This window comes from Anopheles darlingi, chromosome 3 (assembly GCF_943734745.1).
Source record: "Anopheles darlingi chromosome 3, idAnoDarlMG_H_01, whole genome shotgun sequence".
NCBI classification, from domain to species: Eukaryota; Metazoa; Arthropoda; class Insecta; order Diptera; family Culicidae; genus Anopheles; species Anopheles darlingi.
The window spans coordinates 27,612,916-27,631,732 of NC_064875.1; the positions used below are offsets into that span (position 1 = coordinate 27,612,916).

At 43.7% G+C, this 18,817-nt stretch overlaps 1 protein-coding gene across 1 annotated transcript; it reads right to left on the reverse strand.

Annotated features, from left to right (window-relative positions):
* Positions 1–7,200: 7,200 nt before the first annotated feature.
* On the reverse strand, positions 7,201–10,332 carry LOC125954280 (GDP-Man:Man(3)GlcNAc(2)-PP-Dol alpha-1,2-mannosyltransferase). Its single transcript, XM_049684441.1, has 3 exons — positions 10,251–10,332; positions 8,726–10,179; positions 7,201–8,666 (listed from the first exon to the last, which is right to left on the reverse strand). The coding sequence occupies exons 1-2, from the start codon at positions 10,268–10,270 to the stop codon at positions 8,730–8,732; spliced, it is 1,470 nt and encodes a 489-aa protein (XP_049540398.1). The 5' UTR covers positions 10,271–10,332; the 3' UTR covers positions 7,201–8,666; positions 8,726–8,729.
* Positions 10,333–18,817: the final 8,485 nt, after the last annotated feature.

Here is an 18,817-nt window from a genome sequence, read left to right on the forward strand (position 1 = left end):
TTTTTTTTTTTTGTTTTGTTTGAGCGTGCTCAACTCTACTCAACTAGTACCACAATGGCTGCTGTGAAAAAGGAAGACTCTGGAAGACAGATGGTATATGGACGGCTCTTCAGTGGAGTATTTATGCTCGCCATTTGCAACATTTCTTTCAGATTGATAAACTACAGCCATGGTACGACCATTACAACATACCGTGTAGAGGAAGGAAAGAACTAGAGTCCGTCTTAGTTCTGTAAAGAAATAATCTTCTAATAAGACCAAGAATGCTCGTGAGATAAGTAAGCTCTCCTCCTCCGGTTCAGATTGTTTGTTACATTTATCATTGGTTAACGCCAGTACATTCACTGATTTTGAGTAAAGTTGAAATGACTAATGTAATGTAATTACATGTCGAGTTTGAATCAAACAACATCAAGATCAGAATAAAACGATATAATAAACCCACAAATAGATAGATTCAATGAACTATCATTCATATTTATTTCCACTGCTTACTCTATAAATGACAGTTTTTGACTCAAATTAAAATAACTTATTTGTAATTTGGATCACCCCCGTTTATCACATGATTTTTTTTTATTTCAATATTTTTTAATTGTTATCGATGCAAGCGAACAATCAAATATGTACTATAAAGAAGTATGTTCTTCGTGATTCTATAAAAAAATATAACAATTTTGACACAAAATTTCTGAACAAAAGCATGCTCTACTCAACCGATTTGTTTGCTTAAATTAGTTTAGTTTCCCCTGGACCATAAGCCCGAATTGCAGTTTTCCTGCTTGACTCCTACTCCTATTATGTAATTCTATGCTCTTGTCAGGCATTGGTAAGATAACTTTCTTAATGCTGCCTTGTGTTGTAATCCAATTTCGGTTGATACTTTTAAGATTGGATGTATAACAAATTTTTGTAAACGAGATTTCATATTGCATCGCTAAACCTATTGAATTATCAAGTCCTAATTCGTTTATCATTTACCACACTGTAACTATGCTGCGTTGCCCTATGTACATGTTAACAAAAAATCTTCAATAACATAACCTAGTCTGCTGATCGGATTACATCATCATGCCGCGTTGGTACATCGAAATTCTTTCCTACCTGCAACGTGACTGTCTTTAAATGTATCAATATGTATGGTAGTGTGATTCAATTATTAACATATTTTAAACTATTGTCATATTACAAACCATGCTTAGTATTGCATCAATTGCATCTGTTGTACACGCACTTTTTAAAGTATTTTCAATCGAAAATTTCCAAATAGACACACCTACTATAGAGAGCGGGCAAGAATTATAAACGTACTTTTGAAACAGAACGAACAAATGTCCATTTCCATTTGTTCGTTCTGTTGAATGAAAAAGAATAAGCCACCCAATCACGAAAAAGACATGTCTTTTTTAACAAAAGCAAAAAAAAGATATATCAATAAAAAAAAACCTAGATTACTGCATCGGCATTCGCAGAAAATTCCAGTGACACTTGACCTGACACTAATATTATTGGCATGTAGCGTGAGAGCAGGGAGATGAACAGAGATGATTAATGAGTAGTGTGTGTTATCAGAGAATATTGCAGGCAATATCTTTCAAAGGTTCCTGTTCCATGAAGTATTGCCATCACACAGAGCTGCTTGCTTTTGTATACTCAGGAGTGGATCGCACTTACTCCTGATATTGTAAAGGTTCACCCTAAAATAGCAACTATATGAACCCAACAAGATCTGGTGAACAACGAGTGCTCAATACATTGCAACTCAAGTACTATCCGAGATTCAACATGACCCCTTCAGTACGAAAGTTATCAGAGTAAACGAGAAATAAAAACGCTTTCGTGAAATAACGAAGTGTGGTCAAAACCACGCCTAGCACTTTTGCTTGCATCGATTAATCGAACCAAATTTGTCTAGCGAATTTTGTTTTGCGTAGTGGTTGTGCAGCAATTTAAATTGTTGACATGTGGACCGGTGCAGATCGATCGATCACGATGGAAAATTGGAAAGGTATTAGATGTTTTGTCCCATTCCATTCACAGAGGGTTCTAATCATGTCAGAAAACAATACGATAAATTGATCCAAGCTCTTAAAGAAACTCTTGATCGAGAATAACCTTTTACGAGCTTTTGGATAAAAAAATGAGTGAAGACAAAATTTTAATTATTTTCTTAAATTAGATGAGAATAGTTACGGTGTAACATCATACGCGATGGGAACACATTTCCCTATTACGCCTGCATGAGGTAAACGAGCTTGCCAAAGACGATCTATGGCGCTCGGCAGCTGTGGAGGTCCTTTTAAAGAAGGACGCAATGGTCAAGAACCGCAAGAAACTGATTCCAATCCGCATTGCCCATGCAATCTACAGTACCAACGTGCTGGGTAATTGCACATGGACAGGGCGGAAATTAGTCAAGTGTTCGCCTGAAGGTGGGGCAAAACCTATCTACAGAATCAGTTTGGAGCTGCAAACGTCCATACACCAACTTTATATAGACCTGATGGTACAGCTGAAACCGAACTTTTCCCGAGAGGACATGGAAGAGGTCCTTAAAATGCTGGTCAAAACAACAACCCGGAAGAAAGGTAAGTCATTCAAGCACTTTGAAATTTCTATTTAATAATTGTAATGGTTTGCTATTCTACCATAATTTTGTAGCAAATGCCACCAGCACGCCAAGTTGCGCTGGTGCCAAGCGCAAGTTTGTGGAGGAAATCGACGAAGAGTGTAAGTATAGAATATTTGCCAAATTTTTCTCTTTCTCTCGGACCGCACATAAGGTTTGACAATCTGACTTTTTTTCAAAAAAATATTAACGCAGCATAAACAGGTCAGCTGGAAGCAGAAACTGTGGACTCCGCAGTATACCATCGCTAGCTTCGTAGGACGTAAAACTCCGGAAAACAGCGAAGTCCTGCAGCCGTTTGTCAACGTGGCCAATCGGCATGCGGCGGAGGGCGTAAAGCTGCGGAACGGAACCACCGCTCGATTAACGGTCCGATGCTGCATAGCAGACAATCAGGGCCTTGCCGTTATTCTAGGTAATTGTATGTGTAGTTCATTCATATGAACTAGTTAATAATTTTGTTATATTTTCATTTGATACAGGAAAATGAACTAAATAGGTGTCTCGTAACCATCCTTAGTAATATTTCAAAGATAGTTGTAGAATTAGAATGTTACTACGCATCATGTACAGTGCGTTAAGTAGAGTAATAGCAATGACAAAATTTTAATTATTTTCTTAAATTAGATGAGAATAGTTACGGTGTAACATCATACGCGATGGGAACACATTTTCCTATTACGCAAGAAGGACGCAATGGCCAAGAACCGCAAGAAACCGATTCCCATCCGCATTGCCCGTGCAATCTATAGCATCGAAGTGCTAGGCAATTGCACATGGAGTGGACGGAATCTGACCAAGTGTTCGCCCAAAGGTGGGGTAACATATATCCACCGCGTCAGTTTGGAGATGCAAACGTGGATCACCCGGCTTTTAATGGATGTGGCAGTCAAGCTGAAGCCCGATTTTTCCATGGAGGACATTCGACCAGACTTTGGTATAACGCTACGTTCGCCCCGTCCGTACGAGGGCAACCAAGAGATTTGGCGACATTAAAAGCGGGGGAATACCCTACGCACTGCACTGCAGAACAAATCCAAAGGGCACCGATATATACCCTCGAAAACTTTAATCCCTTAACTCAAGTTACACTAAGTGAATCAAGACACCTATTCTATCTAGGTATAATGAAATAATTAATGTTACAATACAAGGAGAATTGGAAGAGTACCGAATGCGAGGTGTTCAACAAAAGAACGATGGAGGCGATGAGTATTAGAACTACTACATTAATCCCGTCGTCCATCGAATATCTCTCAATTTACGGGTTAGATAAATGGCAAAGTGAGCACTACGCCTTCGTCATACATTATGCGACACCAGTAATATTTGACCAGCTACTGGACGACGACGAAATGAAATTAGTAGCGAAGCTACACATAGCCGTGTCTGTGTTGTCAACAACTTATTTTGAAATGTTAGACAACATAGCTCAATTGTGCCTGTATTATATCGTTGCACACGCGGACAAAAATTTGCTGCATCTTAACTTGCACAATCTGCTGCACGTTACTCCAGAGGTAAAGGCAGTTGGACCTTTGTACTTGATCTCCACTGATTCCTTTGAGAACTTCATTAAAAGGATGAGGAAGTGTATTCTAGACCATTAAAAGAAATCTATTGAAATTTTTTGAATGCCTGACATTTATTCCACGATTCCGACCTGAATACCCAGTCATAGCAGAGGATAACATTAAATTCACTCTGCATGAGCACTGCCGGTTAAATTATTCAGAAGGTGAAAAATGGTTTTTAACCACTGACCTGCAGATTATCGCTATGATAAGTGTTGTGTCTACGGTAGGCGATAACGAACACTACAAAATTGGCAATGAACTAAGTAGCTACAACAGCTACGTTAGAATATTGTTGAGTAAGTTTTACAGCCAATACTACGGTACAGCAGAAAAGCTACTGCAAACTTATGTAAAGGGTTATGAAGAATCACAAATTCCAATAACGCTGGTGCGGCATTTACTACTGCACATGACAGCAGAAGTTAAGAGGCTTGGTTGTGCGGAGGACAACACAACCATGCGTTTCGAGTGCTTCAATGAAAATATCATAAAGCAAGTTTGTATGACAGCAGAAAGTAATCCTATATATGAGCTCAGCACTACTACCGGACTGGACGACCAGGTGCTAACCGACCGTGACAGGAACTACCCGAAACTACAAAACGATCTGGGACAAATGACACTGGTCGGCCGTGGTTGGAAGCTTAAGAAAGGCCCGAAGGATGGTTGATTCTTATGTAAGGATCTAGCCATTCTTTCCGTCCTTTCCTTCGCGAAAAATAAAATTAGCGCAAGAAAACTGCTCCAGGTTGAAGAGGTACTGTTGTCTGGGCAGGAATACGGGCCACTGCCTCCAATGTACATGTATACTTCAACAAACATACACACCTCGATTTCACGGACATGTACTGCCGCAGACAGTTTGTGCAAGCTGGCAAGGTTGCAGGTCAAACACCAATATTACTTCAACAGCTACAACAGCTACTTAGGATCTGAGCTTGAAGTAAACTTGCACAAGTTCGCTGCGACGGATATTATAAAATTCGAAAACCAAGCGATATACAGTCTGGATAAGGTGCTAGTAAAATTACGCCCCATTTTAATAGATTCAGTATATTATTTTTACCTAGACCGGAGTCATACGCTCTTCATTATAAGAGCGACATCCCAAATGTCGCAAAGCTCAACGATGCCCAACAAATATTTTCTTAAATTAGGTGAGAATAGCTGTGCCGTAACATCATACGCGATGGGAACACATTTCCCTATTACGCTTGCATGAGGTAAACGAGCTTGCCAAAGACGATCTATGGCGCTCGGCAGCTGTGGAGGTCCTTTTAAAGAAGGACGCAATGGTCAAGAACCGCAAGAAACTGATTCCAATCCGCATTGCCCATGCAATCTACAGTACCAACGTGCTGGGTAATTGCACATGGACAGGGCGGAAATTGGTCAAGTGTTCGCCTGAAGGTGGGGCAAAACCTATCTACAGAATCAGTTTAGAGCTGCAAACGTCCATACACCAACTTTACATAGACCTGATGGTACAACTGAAACCGAACTTTTCCCGAGAGGACATGGAAGAGGTCCTTCAATGCTGACCAAAATAACAACCCGGAAGAAAGGTAAGTCATTCAAGCATTTTGAAATTTCAATTTAAAAATTGTAATGGTTTGCTAATTCTACCATAATTTTGTAGCAAATGCCACCAGCACGCCAAGTTGCGCTGGTTCAAAGCGCAAGTTTGTGGAGGAAAACGAAGAGTGTAAGTATATAGTATTTGTCAAATTTTTTCCCTTTCTCCGACCGGACATAAGATTTAGCTATCTGACTTTTTTTCAAAAAAATATTAACACAGCATAAACAGGTCAGCTGGAAGCAGAAACTGTGGACTCCGCAGTATACCATTGCTAGCTTCGTGGGACGTAAAATTCCGGAAAACAGCGAAGTCCTGCGGCCGTTTGCGGTCCGATGTATGATGCATAGCAGACAATCAGGGCCTTGCCGTTATTCTTGGTAATTGTATGTGTAGTTCATTCATATGAACTAGTTAATAATTTTGTTTTATTTTCTTTTGATACAGGAAAATGGTTGACGAACGGCAGCAGCCGTTACCTCTTTCTTGCAGCTATGGGTGGCTCAGAGGATCTTGGCATACGACACGTACCGAGACAGTTGGACCTGGCTCAAAATCTTTTACTAGAATTTTTCAAGTCCAACTGCAAGGAAATCTTCTCCGATCATATGGTTTTGCACTTTGTCGGAGAAGTTTGTCGCCTTGGAAACCACATCAGAAAACAACATGCATCATATAAGACTTACTTCCGGAAATGAACTAAATGGGTGTCTCGTAACCATCCTTAGTAATATATATTTCAAAGATAGATGTAGAATTAGAATGCTAGTAGCGCAGTGCGTTGAGTAGAGTAATAGCAATGACAAAATTTTAATTATTTTCTTAAATTAGGTGAGAATAGCTACGGCATAACATCATACGCGATGGGAACACATTTCCCTATTACGCTTGCATGAGGTAAACGAGCTTGCCAAAGACGATCTATGGCGCTCGGCAGCTGTGGAGGTCCTTTTAAAGAAGGACGCAATGGTCAAGAACCGCAAGAAACTGATTCCAATCCGCATTGCCCATGCAATCTACAGTACCAGCGTGCTGGGCAATTGCAAATGGACGGGGCGGAAATTGGTCAAGTGTTCGCCTGAAGGTGGGGCAAAACCTATCTACAGAATCAGTTTAGAGCTGCAAACGTCCATACACCAACTTTACATAGACCTGATGGTACAACTGAAACCGAACTTTTCCCGAGAGGACATGGAAGAGGTCCTTCAATGCTGACCAAAATAACAACCCGGAAGAAAGGTAAGTCATTCAAGCATTTTGAAATTTCAATTTAAAAATTGTAATGGTTTGCTAATTCTACCATAATTTTGTAGCAAATGCCACCAGCACGCCAAGTTGCGCTGGTTCAAAGCGCAAGCTTGTGGAGGAAAACGAAGAGTGTAAGTATATAGTATTTGCCAATTTTTTTCCCTTGAGGTTTAACTATCTGAATTTTCTTCAAAAAAATATTAACACAGCAGAAACGGCTCAGCTAGAGACAGAAACGGTGGACTCCGCAGACGCATCATATAAGACTTACTTCCGGAAATGGACTAAATGGGTGTCTCGTAACCATCCTTAGTAGTATTTCAAAGATAGTTGTAGAATTAGAATGTTACCAACACATCATGTACAGTGCGTTATGTAGAGTAATAGTTAGCGTAGCACTAACGAAGGATAAGAAATGAGAGAAAATAGCGTGAACAGTGTAGTTGCATGTAAAAGCGGCACAATGGCGGTTCATGACATTACGAGAAATTATCGAGAACGATCGGTTTCAAGAAACCATAAAACTACTGCAAGCGGTCAGCTCGATTTAGTTATTATTCAAAATCAAGAGCTGCACACCATAGTGTGCGTAATAGTTAAAGAGTACAGGAACGTGCTGGAAGGCCGAGGTTCCGAGAACCAAACTGGGCGAACCCTTCGCCTATCAAGGCGACTAGAATAAAGATGACCCTCCAGAAGTCAACGTGGACTTCTGTAGATGTAGATGTAGTCAACACACCGGTAAGTCGTTTTGCGTAGTGGTTATGCAGCAATTTCTATTGTTGACATGTGGACCGTTGTAGACCGATCGATCACAACGGAATCTTGGAAAGTTAATAGATGTTTTTTCCCATTCACAGAGGATTCTACTCATGTCACAAGTCTACCTATCGCGACAGAAGCATGATATTCTCGTAGCGCTTGAGAAAACAATCCGATAAATTGAAACAAGCTCTTAAAGAAACTCAAGACGATCGAGATAGACTTTTTACGAGCTTTTGGATAAAAAAAAATGACTGAGACTGACGCAAAGCATAAACTTTAAAAACACCTTATTCAGATCGTTAATTGAAATTAGCCGAATCAGAAGAAAGATATGAAAATATGAAGCATCAAAGAAACAACCGTCTCAGAACCGTGTGCCAATGTGTCTCAAAGCTAAATGTGTTATTAAAAAAAACATAACTATTGATTAACGAATACGTCTGTGCAACATTTGTTTTTGGAATGGACTTTTTCGTAGTCAAACGAAGTATCGAAGTAAACAATGCAATTGGTGGTTCAAACGTTCCAACCATCAACCACCAATTGCTTGTTCCTAGGCAAAGGATAAGGATGGAAAAGATATTCCCTGCTCAAATATATTATGTGTCTGTTTGGAGGAAACAATTCGTTTTTGCTGAGAAGAAAATGTGTGTACCATACACTAAGCATGTTTGTGTAACTTCCTAACTATGCTTAACAAGATCTACCGACACTTCTGATGGCCTTTGCCGACAGTCACGTTTTCTCTTATTTCACTAATCCTACCTTACGCATGATGATGCAGATAGCCTAGAAGCTTTGGTTGATTATGATAGGAAGTGATGCACTTGTGCAGCGACGTGTGGTTCGATTGTAGATCTCGCATTAAAATCTGAAAATTTTTAAATCATAATTAAACCCTCATATTGTTCTCACACCTCAATATGTTACCTCTTCAATCCATGATTGGAGAAATAGCGCGAAGGAATCCATTTTCAAACTCTTTCTCGGAAAACCGTTCCACGGAGGCACGGGCCGCTTCACGCAGCTTGGCGTTGTACTGCGGCGTATTGTAGAGGATGGTCGCTATGCATCGCGCGTAGTCATACGCATCAAACGCCAGATACCCGTTCTGACTGCCTTCGGAGGTTTCGATTATGTCCATCAGTGGACCACCGGAACGGTTAGCAACCATAATCAATCCGGCCGCCATGCAATCGACGACGCTGATGCCAAAATGTTCGTTCCACATGCAGTGCAATCCGATCGTCGCCTGGCGGTAGCAATCTAGTAGCTGCTCGTACGGTACGTTCACTCGGAACTCGACGGAATTTTCAAGGGATAGATGTTTCGCCAGGTCCTGCATATTTTTCACCCGCTCGCGATCCTCCTCGTCACGACATGATCCCACGATTAGCAGACGAAGCCGATTCCACAACGCCTCATCATTGTTGAGCAGTGTCCGTAACTCGTACATAGCTTGCAACTGCAGCGGATGATCTTTCTCCGGCCGGTACTGTCCGACCGAAAGGATAATTATTCGCTCGTCATCGCCCGGCTGCTGGTCGTCTCCATTGCTTTCGACGCTGCGTGTCGGTTCAAGCTGCTTCAGCTTCGACACCTCGCAGGGCGGATACACGCGATGCGTTTTATACGGCACGTCCCACAGCGAAACGATGTGGTTCTCGGTCCAGCTCGAGTTCACCATGATGGTATCGGCGCATCGTCCTACCCAACCGTAGATGCGCGAAAAAACGCGGTAATAAACGATCTTCAACCACGTTGCAAACGGATTTTTCGCTACATAACCTCGATTATTGTAGCTTTGCGTATGGGATTGCACTCTCCGGAGCATGTCGGTGCTGATGGTGGGGTAGTGCGTGTAGCAGCCAATCTTGCAGCCGCCGAAAAAAGCGAAAATCGGGTAGGTAAAAGCGTACCCCATTGTGTCGATGAATACGTCTGGCTGCAGCTTGAGCAGTGCCTCGAACCCGAGAACAATGGAGCCGATACTTTGACCGAGGAGCGTGAAGTGAGGGTAGCATGCGGCCTCCACCCAACGCCGCTTCCGCAGGTAGACGAACGAGATCCGGTCGGCGTTCAGATTCAGATTAAAGTTGCGCTCCGCCTTCGCCAAGATCTCCGACGCCGTTGCGTCCACGTCACCTGTGTACACGTAGAGCCGCACACCGTCATCGTACCGGTTCTGGAGCGCCCGCACGGCACACCACAAAACGCGCTCCCCGCCACCGCCGGCGTTGCAGTAGGGATGGAAGAAAGCCACATGTTTCACGTTTTCCTCGCACCGTTTTCGCCGCTGGTACTTGATTAGCTGGCGCAATAAAATGCTCACCGTCAGCAAACCGATGGCTACGAACGACGCGAAAAAGAAAAGAACGTACACGCTACGCAACAAAACCCATGTTCAGAATAGCACCGAGTAATTGAGTAGAAAAGGAATGGTTTCCATACTTACAGACTGCACCAGCAGAACATGGTTGCTAATAATCGGAAAAATGGTCTTTCCAAGAACCTGCACGGAGGAGGTGCGCGCAAAAAGTGTTTTCTTTTTTCCCTTCAACGGCTCCAGCTGTCATGCCACATAAAGGCTGCCACACACAGCATGCGTTACTTCCCGGCAAACAAAACCCCCAAATAACCCCTAAATAACCCATAATTAGAGAGGCTTGCTATCTTCTAAAAGTTATTGTTGTCCCTCTTTTTATTTAAACAAATTTTTCGTTTTTCCTCCCTCACACACAATATAAAATTTGGCCCCTGAATAAGCCCCTCTAATAATGGATTATTTGGGGGTATTTGTTGGCAGGGATTTGTCGGTTTCGTCGGTGTCGGCGTTACGGACCGTGTGGCCCAGGCTTAGGGGCATCGCGCGCGACAATCGCGCCCTCGCCTAGCGGTTTGTTTTAAACGCAACGGCCGTTCTAGCATATTAGGGAAATAATTGATTGATTTAGGAATAATTAAGCTGGTATTTGGCGCTGGGTAACGAATACTGCAGACCTGGACGAGTTGGAAGATATCTGGCTCGTACCGTGTGGCATTCTGATCGAAAAGGAACCTTCCACCACGACGCTGGATGATGAATCGATATCAATGCCGCGCCTCTTCACACTCACCTTTCCAACGGACGATATGCATCCGGTGATGCTGAACTACATTACCCCGGGCATTCTTACCGGGCCGTATCGGGTCGTGTTTTCGAGCGAGACGCTCGACATTGTTCTGATGTACGATGAGCACAAACAGATACATTTCATCTGCCGCCTTCAACGAATTCCGAAGCATTCGGATTCGGCACTTCTGAATGAAAGCATAGACGAGATCTGTCCATTTCCGTTCGCAACACTGCAGACAGGGGTACTTGGCAATGCACTGCTCTTGAGTAAACACGCGAATGCGAGCAAGCTACCGGACCGGTCAGTGGCCGCGATGTGCCGGAATCAGAGCCTCCGAAACAGCACGAACCCTCTGGACCAACAGCCGAGACATACACGCATACGGTCTCCCACGGTGGGTTGCAGGGACATGGTCGTGCTAGAGTAACATCACCGCTTTCGTTTATGGCCGAGGAAACACACATGCCTTACGAACCGTTTGGCTATTGGAAGGTTGCCGCCGCTAAACCCATCCGACCGGAGTATGAGTTGGTGCGCATCTGGACGGAACAGCCGGGGACGGGATCACCCAGTTGGTAGGGAAACTAGCTAGATCCGTTGGCCCGATTGACAAATTGTTTATCTTTCCCTCTTCGTCAGCCGGCAGACGGAACCAGCAACGACGGGATTCTTGCACACGGATATGGCGGGCTGCCAGTATCTATGCTATCTGTGTCCCTCACTCGGCCGTCTAACGATGCTACAGTATGAGCCGGACAGCAAAAGCATCAGCCATCAGCAGCAGCAGGAACAAAGGAGTATCATTCCAGCCTGGGCTGCGATCGAAGTTGAGCGGCTTAATTTATTGACCGTGATCGCACCATCGACCGGTCAGTTGCTTCTGTACAGTGGGCCACTGCGCATCGGCCAGGTGCACTTGGCCGGTACTCTGTTGTATGCGAATTTCCTCTCAGGTTCGTTGTTTCCACGGCGCAGCAGTCTACTACCAAACGCACCGGCCGGCACCGATGGTGCGTTCGAAGCGGACCTGCACGGTCTGTCACCGGTAAGGGCCGCCTTACCCCAACGCGATGATGATGATGATGATGGAATGAACAGCTTCAGCAGCAGTCCAATCGCTTGCGTACCGAGGGTAACGTTGCGCGATTCGATTGAAAATCGCTTCACAATCGCGTCCGATGATCGTCACTTCCGCCTAGCGTTACCGACCGTGGCGGAATCGGAGCTGGTGCGCCGTATACTGTACGCCATACGCAGTACGCTGCCCGCCCGTCGGTCGCTGGAATTTCTCGTGCGCTGGTACACAACTCGGAACGTACCGGGATCGCAAGAGCTGGCTGGATGTGGCATGCACTAGGAGTGGCAACTGTTAAACTCCGTCCAGACGAGCAACAAAGTTATCGCGATAACTTTCTCGCCCTACTGTTTACATACGATTTGACAGCTCCAAAAGAAGTTCTCGCTCGTTCTCGCTTGCTCGCTCTCCACACGTGCATTGAAGTTATCGCGATAACTTCTCGCCGGATTTGTATGGGATGACGTTTGTTTGCGAAGTTCTCGTCGAGAAATTCTCCAACATTCGTCATCGTCTGGACGGAGTTTTACGTACGCTGCTGTACAAAGAGCGAGCCACCACTGGTAACTACCATTCGCCAAGCCAAAAACCGAAGAAGCACCGGAAAGATGAAAGGACACAGGGAACCAGTTCCGATTGGGAGTTTCTGCTATGTCACGCCTTGGGACGTGCGCCCCTCAAGCCCGATGACGCGGGTGCTGATCTGCCGCACTGGGGATCGGAGCGATCCTACGAACGGCGGCACGATCGGCACATCCTATACCCCCATCTCCCGCAACTGTGGCAGTCGTTGCACCTACTGTACGAAGACATGCGACTGGATGCGGGTATGCTGGAATGTCAGCGGTTGCTGGGCGAGTTCCTTTACGGCCTCGCAGTTGATGCCGATCTCAAACGTTTCCAGCTGCACTATTTTACCGATTTTCCGGTGTTCGCCGACCAGCAACAGCACCACCACAACCGGTGCTGGATCGTGGAGCCGAAGCTGCTCGAGCAACTTTGCCATGAGTTCGTGAGTCCTGCGGCCGAACCGCCCCACCTTTACCGGTATCTCGAGCATCTGATATTACGTGGCAGCAATCCGCAGTACCACCGGTGCCCATTTCTCGTGCAGCCGCACGTGAACGAGCTGACCAAGGACGTAATTTTCTTGCTTGCGGTTATGTATCGTGTCCGTAGTCTTCGGGGTTGGGTGCAATCGTATCTGGAGGAGCTGCAGCTGCCAACGCTTGACGGTCAGGCGGCACCTGATGCTACAACCATATTAGACGACACGCCACAATCGCAGATCATTATCCGCTTCCTGATGGCGCGTGGTTATAACCGCGCACGTCTCAATAATCTGCCGTCTGCCATCCGATACGTAGTGTTGCAGTGTTTGGAGAGCTACCGGCCTACGGTACACCATAAGCTGCCACGGAACGTATACGAGCTGCTACTGAGGCCCGATCTTAGTGAGCAGACGTACCATGGGAACTTTCGCGATGTACCGAATGGCCATGCGGCTTATCCGGACCACAAGCTGATGAAGTGGATGATCGATCTGTGCGAACCGGAAACTACTTCCAGTGGTCATGGCATCAGTATACCCATTACGACCGTATTTGACGAAGATGTAGCACGGCAGCAGCGTTCGGAACAATGTGACGGTATGGAGCAGCTGGACCGAGAGTTGCTGGCATTGCGCTTTCCGCGAGATAGACGCATCGAGTGCGTCCGTGCATTCCTCGCTAGCTCGCAGCCCGTCACCATCGACATCGGACAAGCACCAAGCGTTTCCAACCACAACTTTATCGACGACAAGGAGAAACGGTTATACGCGCTCTGTCAGCGCACGATGTCGCAACCGTTCGGGCGAGGTATGTTCACGTTTGCCACGTGAACCTACCGCAGGAGGCAGAAGTGTTGGCTACCCCGAAGCTATGCCTGACCGGGCGCGATCCCGAGCGCAGCGGTGCCACGATCGAGATTCATCAGATCGAAGAACCGACGCACATGGCACTATGGCCGACGTTCCATAACGGTGTTGCATCCGGTTTGCGGCTTAGCCCGGAAGCCCAAGGTATCACGGCTGCCTGGATCATGCTCAACAGTGCGCCGCTGGCCGCCAACCAAACGGCGACATCGGAAGAGTGCATCGAAAATGCAGGCTTTCTGCTGGCACTCGGGCTTACTGGCCACCTGCACAAGCTGGCACCGTACACCATCTACGAGTATATGGTGCAGGGCGAAGACATTGTACGCGTGGCTCTGCTGGTCGGCCTGTCGGCCTCGCGCCGCGGTTCGATGGATGAGACACTCACGCGAATGCTGTCGGTGCATCTGGAGGCGTCCTCCGACCTCGGTTGATCTCGATATCTCACAAAATGTGCGGATCGCCGCGCTGATGGGTCTCGGGCTGCTGTACCAGAGTTCATGTCACAGTCGTACGGCCGAGATGCTGGTGCAGGAGATCGGCCGGCCACCTGGACCGGAGATGGAAAACTGTCTCGAGCGTGAATCGTACGCACTGACCGCCGGCTTAGCGCTTGGTTTTATCACACTCGGTTAGGGCATGCGTTCCAAGATGATGGACGAACGACGAATGCCTGAGATGCTATACAACTTCATGAACGGTGACACGCGAACACCTCTAGCTCTCTATGTAACTTTACGCGAATTAACTCTATGCCAAGTAATCTACGTTGAACAACCGTACTACATAAACTCAATCACTTGGGAAAGCGGAAATAATATATTTTGTTATTTGTATATAAAATGTTTGTTCTGCATATATCTGCATAGGTAGTTGATGCCAACAACTACTAGGGTCTAGTGAGAAACGTGCAACAGAGCTAGATCGATTTGGCAGCACTAAAGCATCAACTGAACTCATCGTATAATTACCGATGTGCGGCTATGGATAACAAGATGACTAGATGCTGATAAAGATCCTGATAGAAAAAGGGGAATGTACGTTTGATTCGTAAAGGCGCATTGATTGTTAAGATGGGTCAATGATGTCGACAGTATTGTCATGAGATTCGATTTTTCCCTATTTACTTACCCAAATCTAAAACCTGCGGGGTCTGTAATAAATCAAAAGCCTTTTCTTTCTTTAATGCGTCAAAAGAAGCAGCAATTATTATGAATTATGTGGCAAAACATTCACAACATCCAATTTGTGCTTCCCCTTTATTCTTTTTTCTGTATAATTCAGTTCTATTTGATTTCATTTCCGTACTAATAACTACATAGAATTTAAAGAAAAGGACACTGATTGATCATGATGCATTAGTGAATAATTGCTTATATGTTGTTAGTGAAATTTTTCGATCTCCTACTTTGTCTAGTATTGCTTGTATAACTTGTTGTTTTTGTTGTGGTACGTTTTCCGGAACCGATTCTAGAATTTGTTGCAGTTCTTTGAAATATTTTTCGATTTTCTGCAAGTCCCATTCATACCATAGTTGGTTATCGCCTTTGAGACCCAGTTTGTGATTAATGAGGTACTTAACAGCGTGAGAGTGACCCTTATCCAGAGCCAAATGAAGAATACTTCGACCGTTTCGATCCAGAACTCCAAAACAGTCCATTTTATACGATTCCACTAACCAAGTAAATTCCGACAAGATTGGACCGGAAACACAATAGTGTCCAGCATTCCATCCATTGTCTGAATCAACTTCATTCGGGTCAAGGTTTTTCTCTTTTATGAGGTATTCGAGCATATTATAACACCCAGCTCGTACGCAAAAATGCAACAAATTATGTTTTCCTTCACATCTGCTCGCTAGGTATTCATAAACTGGCGTTACAACCTTATAATTATGACTCCAAAGCATATTTAACTCTTTCATGATTAATAGAATCAATGCTTTCTTGACCTTCAGCTGAATCATTTCAACCAAATATCGTGTCATCATGAGCCTTCCATACGCAACTGATAGAATAAGCAAAGACAGATAATTTTGATCCATGCCCATATCGTGGGAGAATTGATTGATGGTTCGCCATATTATTTCGTCCTCATCAATCTTGGTTTCATCTTCACATTCTTTGTTTTCCTTTTCAAACTCAACTTCCACTCTTGGTAGAATGCCTTGCATGTTTTGATAATTACCAACGAGCACTTTGAACATGTTATTTCTGTTTCGTCTGATGCATTCTAGCATGCAAGCAATCAATTCGTTGTTAGTACTTCTAACCAATGCTCGGTTCATCTGATCCTCATACGCAATCATCAGATGCTCTAATGTTGCTGTCGATCTATACATTATTGCTGATCGACAGGCATCTTCAACGATATGATCTTCTGCATTCTCTTGTTCCGTTACATGCTCAATGTTTTCGGGTGAGAATCTGTGGATTGTTTTAGCTAATCTATGAAAAAGGTAATCATATCTTGCATTGAATGGAAGTTGTGCTGCAATTTGACTAAGCTCATCATAACATTTTCTGAAGCGCGAACATTCGTCTGAATTCCTTATTTCATGTTCGTCTATGCTTTCAATTCCGAGGCGATACTCAATGATGTATTGTACCATTCCTATGTTACCAGCTTCAACAGCAACATGTATTGCACTCTTTCTTCCTTTGTTAGTGTTGAACCAGAGCCCTTTGAGTTTATTCTTGCGACCTTCCGTCAAGAAGGAGGATGTGTTTTCAAGTACCCGTTTAATTATGCATGTCAGTAGTGCATCATTTTCAGTGAAGCAACAGTTCCAGTAAGACGATGAACCGAAGTAGTGGAAGATATTCCATCCATTCTGCTTATTGGTGGTCATAACATTGACCATGTTGTGTTTAATCAAGAACTTGGCCATACAACCGAGTCCAGATTGTGCTGCAAGATGTAACACATTTCCTCCCTCGGCATCTTTTTCGCCAAGATTGGAGGTTCGTTCAAACAGATATCTATAAATCGGAACAAATTCAAACCAATCGAACGGACACGGCTTTATGTATTTAGTTCCCGGTTTATAAACATGTGAACGATGTGCAATTACCATAATATCGATTAAAACCTTCCAATCGATGTTTACGTTCAATGTTTCACACAAATGTCTTATCATTGATTCCTGTTTCAGGCATACAGCGAGTGCCAAGAGCTTCAATTTACATACCTCTTCTACCGTTCGGTTAGTCGTTACAGTTGCTTCAACTTGCTTGACTAATATCTCTAAATTTACCGAAGTCAGATCATATCCTTCAGCGTCACATTTTTCAACAACTTCATATAAATTGGCATGCTGATCAACCTCGTTTGAATTGAGCAGCCATTTGGTGACAACAAGGAAGTCTGGTGACCTCAGGCTCCTCGCTGTGCATGCTAACCAATCTGCATCATAAATCGGTGGTGGAATCGCGTCAGGGAACTCACGATGCAAATAGTACATCAGGTATAGGCATCTGCATTTCATTGCGATTTGGTACAACTCTTTTGAATGCTCTTGCAGTAACAAGCAGCCATTATTTGTCTCTCCTGATTCCTTCGGGTTGGTTAAAACAATCTTAGCTATTTGAAGCGCTAAGATACAAATTATTCTGTAATGCCACCATTTTTTTTGAATAGATTGTAATATTTCGTAAATCGCAAGGTAACAGCATGTCAGGTTTGGTATGGCATCAGCACGTAGGTTTATGATTTCTATGAAATCATTGAGTCCCATTTTTCGAGCAACAATGTGTTCAACTATGCCTCTTTGTTCATTTTCGATTGCGAGTTGGAAAATGCTTCGTTCTTTCCTATCAAAAACACCAAAACAATCCATGTCGCTTGCTTTTGCTTGCATGTAACGAAACAAATCAGTTTTATCGCCATTAACATAAAAAGAATCATAATCTCCAGAGGAAATTTCTTCAACCAATAATAAGGTTTGATTTGAAGCACATAAATGGAAAACACTCCAACCTTTTAACTCATCAACAGTCTGAAAGTCGATATTGTATCGCTCTATCAGACATTTTGCGAACTCGAAAAGATTGGATATTATAGCTAGACGAAGCATTTTATTCGCTTCTATGTCGCTTATATTTGATGCTATGTCCAAGAGACATTCATATGCCTTGCTTGATTTTATTACTGTCTCGCTATGAAGTTTTGAAAACAAATGATTCGTTATCATTGCTAGAGAATAGACGATGCCAGCGCAAAGATTCAATGTGCATGACTCTTTCGTGAATCTCAGCATAGATGGTCTTACTGTTGCCACACAAGTAACCAACAACGAGAATACTTTTTCATCATTCACGATTCCAGTTGGTATTCCCAGTTTTGTCCAGGGTCTGTTTTTTAGGAAATTGCTAACTAAATGCTTTACATTGCTTTCGACATAATCAAAAAGAAAGCCAGCTACATCACTTTGAATTGAACAGGGAAGTATTTTGATCTTAAATCGAGCACAATAGATTTCAAAAAAGTACTTAAATTCGATTTTGTAATCATTAATGACAGAATTAACTAAGCATTTCCACAGTAAGTCATCATTTAATAATTTCAGAAAGGATGAATCATATGTCAGAAAGTATTTCAACAATAAAGTTGAGTTATTTTCCAAGACCAAATGAAAATATTCATTCCTTAGCATTCGAAAAAAGGTTTTGCTTCCATTTAGCCGTTTAATCAAACTCTCTAGCATCCAAACCGAATCTTCTTCAATTACGCTTTTTAAGATAGACCACCGTTGATCAGATCATCAAGTTGGCGCAGCGTTGCTTGTCAACAAATGACGTCATAGCATTTGGTTTATTGCGCTAAGGAACCAGAGCCGAAAACGTTCACTCATTGTCGTTCAAAGTGAGAATTCCTGAGGCCTGCCGCGTGAAAGCGCTCACTGCCAGCACCTGGCC